Raw genomic sequence first — 1,993 nt, 5'->3', positions numbered from 1 at the left:
ATTGTTTGGTGGAAGAATACTGTTTTTATTAATATCATTACACTTTATTTGCTCCGTTTTATTTTGTGAAACCTTACTACGTATATGGAATAACCGTTTTATAAACGCAATAATCCCCGTGAAGCCGTGGTTTACAGTGAATTTATAACAGCTATAAATCCCGCTTCGCGTCGTGCCTAACAACGCCCCTTAGCTGTTATAAATTCACTGTAAACCACGGCTTCTTGGGACTTATTGCTTTAATAAACACTATTACCATTAACCAACATGTGAACTGTGAACGTGCAATGTATTTTCAAATTATTGAAATACTCTCATCTAACATACTTCAGTGACGTAGCACGTCTGTCAGTAATCATGTAAATTTGTTTCTGGTGTTTCTGAAGGTCGCAGTGGCGCGTCTGTACCTGGAGAGGGCGATGGAGACGCGCACGGCCGATCTGAAGCGTGTGAAGCCCCTGCGCTGACCCCCCACAGACTCCAGACAGGTGTGTGCAGGGAAGCCACCCATCCGGGCGATCAGAGACAGCGTGGCCTCCTCACACTCCTGAAATCCTCCCAGCAGCAGCAGAAGATACTTCTTCTGATAGATCAGGGCCTTCCGGAAGCTCTCGGCGCGCAGGTATTTCCCATACATCCTCTGTAGAGACAGACGGGTGGTGAGTACGTGAAGCTGTAAACGCTGAGTTGTGTTGCTGTGAACGCTCACCCTGAGGGCCGTGTTGTCCAGATCAGCTCCGGTCAGATCCCGCAGCGTATCGGAGCGAATCTCTCCTCTCAGACGGATCAGTTCTGCCTCGGCCTGACGGAGAGACTTCTCCAAACGATTCCTCTCCTGAGCCCAAGACTCTCGCTCGCTAGAGAATAACACCAGCTCCTGACGCTCCACCGCAGCCCGGCTCGACGCCTGAGAGAGAGAGAGCAACTCTGTTTATTCATACGAACAACTTCACTTCATAGATGCTGTCTCCACACTGTCTGAATGTCCACTTAACATCATTTCCTACAAAACCCACAGAGAAAGAGAGAGACACGGAAAAGAAACAGAAAGGAAGAAAGATAGACAGAAACAGACAAAAGTTAGAAAAAGATGAAAGATTGAAAAAAATCTGACAGAAAAAGAGAAAGATCATTTATTATAATTGTGAATCGCAAACATTTTTTAAAACTATGACTAAAGCTACATTCTCAACCACTGTGTTCATTAATTGATTCACTGATTCATTCACGTGTGCTCTCTGTGGTGTTTTCTTCTGTCTGTAATTGAATCACTGATTCATTCATTCGTTAACTCACTCATGCTGTCTGCAGTGGCTTTCTTTCTTTTGTCTATAACTGATTCACTGATTCATTCATTGCGTCATTGATTCACTCACGCTCTCAGCGGTGGTTTTTTCTCTCTGTAACTGACTCACTGATTCATTCATTGATTCACTCACGCTCTCAGCGGTGGTTTTTTCTCTCTGTAACTGACTCAATGATTCATTCATTGATTCACTCAAGCTCTCAGCGGTGGTTTTCTTCTGTCTGTAACGGACTCACTGATTTATTCATTGGTTCATTCACTCAAGCTCTCTGCGGTGGTTTTCTTCGGTCTGTAACTGACTTACTGATTCATTCATTGAGTCATTGGTTCACTCACGCTCTCTGCGGTGGTTTTCTTCGGTCTGTAACTGACTTACTGATTCATTCATTGAGTCATTGGTTCACTCACGCTCTCTGCGGTGGTTTTCTTCGGTCTGTAACTGACTTACTGATTCATTCATTGAGTCATTGGTTCACTCACGCTCTCTGCGGTGGTTTTCTTCGGTCTGTAACTGACTTACTGATTCATTCATTGAGTCATTGGTTCACTCACGCTCTCTGCGGTGGTTTTCTTCGGTCTGTAACTGACTTACTGATTCATTCATTGGTTCATTCACTCAAGCTCTCGGCGGTGGTTTTCTTCGGTCTGTAACTGACTTACTGATTCATTCATTGATTCATTCACTCA

General features: G+C 44.2%; 1 protein-coding gene across 3 annotated transcripts in view; it reads right to left on the bottom strand.

Moving 5' to 3' along the window:
* Positions 1 to 1,993, bottom strand: part of LOC107712293 (A-kinase anchor protein 9-like) — a 21,209-nt gene that overhangs the window by 6,184 nt on the left and 13,032 nt on the right. For all 3 annotated transcript variants that reach the window (XM_016517502.1, XM_016517503.1, XM_016517504.1), the window contains 2 exons: positions 710 to 907; positions 408 to 640 (listed from right to left, as the gene is read on the bottom strand). In XM_016517502.1, coding sequence (XP_016372988.1) covers positions 408 to 640; positions 710 to 907 — 431 coding nt within the window. The remainder of the gene's footprint in view (positions 1 to 407; positions 641 to 709; positions 908 to 1,993) is intronic.

The sequence above is a fragment of the Sinocyclocheilus rhinocerous genome, unplaced genomic scaffold (assembly GCF_001515625.1).
Source record: "Sinocyclocheilus rhinocerous isolate Xijiao unplaced genomic scaffold, SAMN03320098_v1.1 scaffold3283, whole genome shotgun sequence".
In the NCBI taxonomy this organism is placed as follows: Eukaryota; Metazoa; Chordata; class Actinopteri; order Cypriniformes; family Cyprinidae; genus Sinocyclocheilus; species Sinocyclocheilus rhinocerous.
Note: the sequence above shows the minus strand (reverse complement) of the source record. Positions and strands in the feature narration are given on the sequence as shown.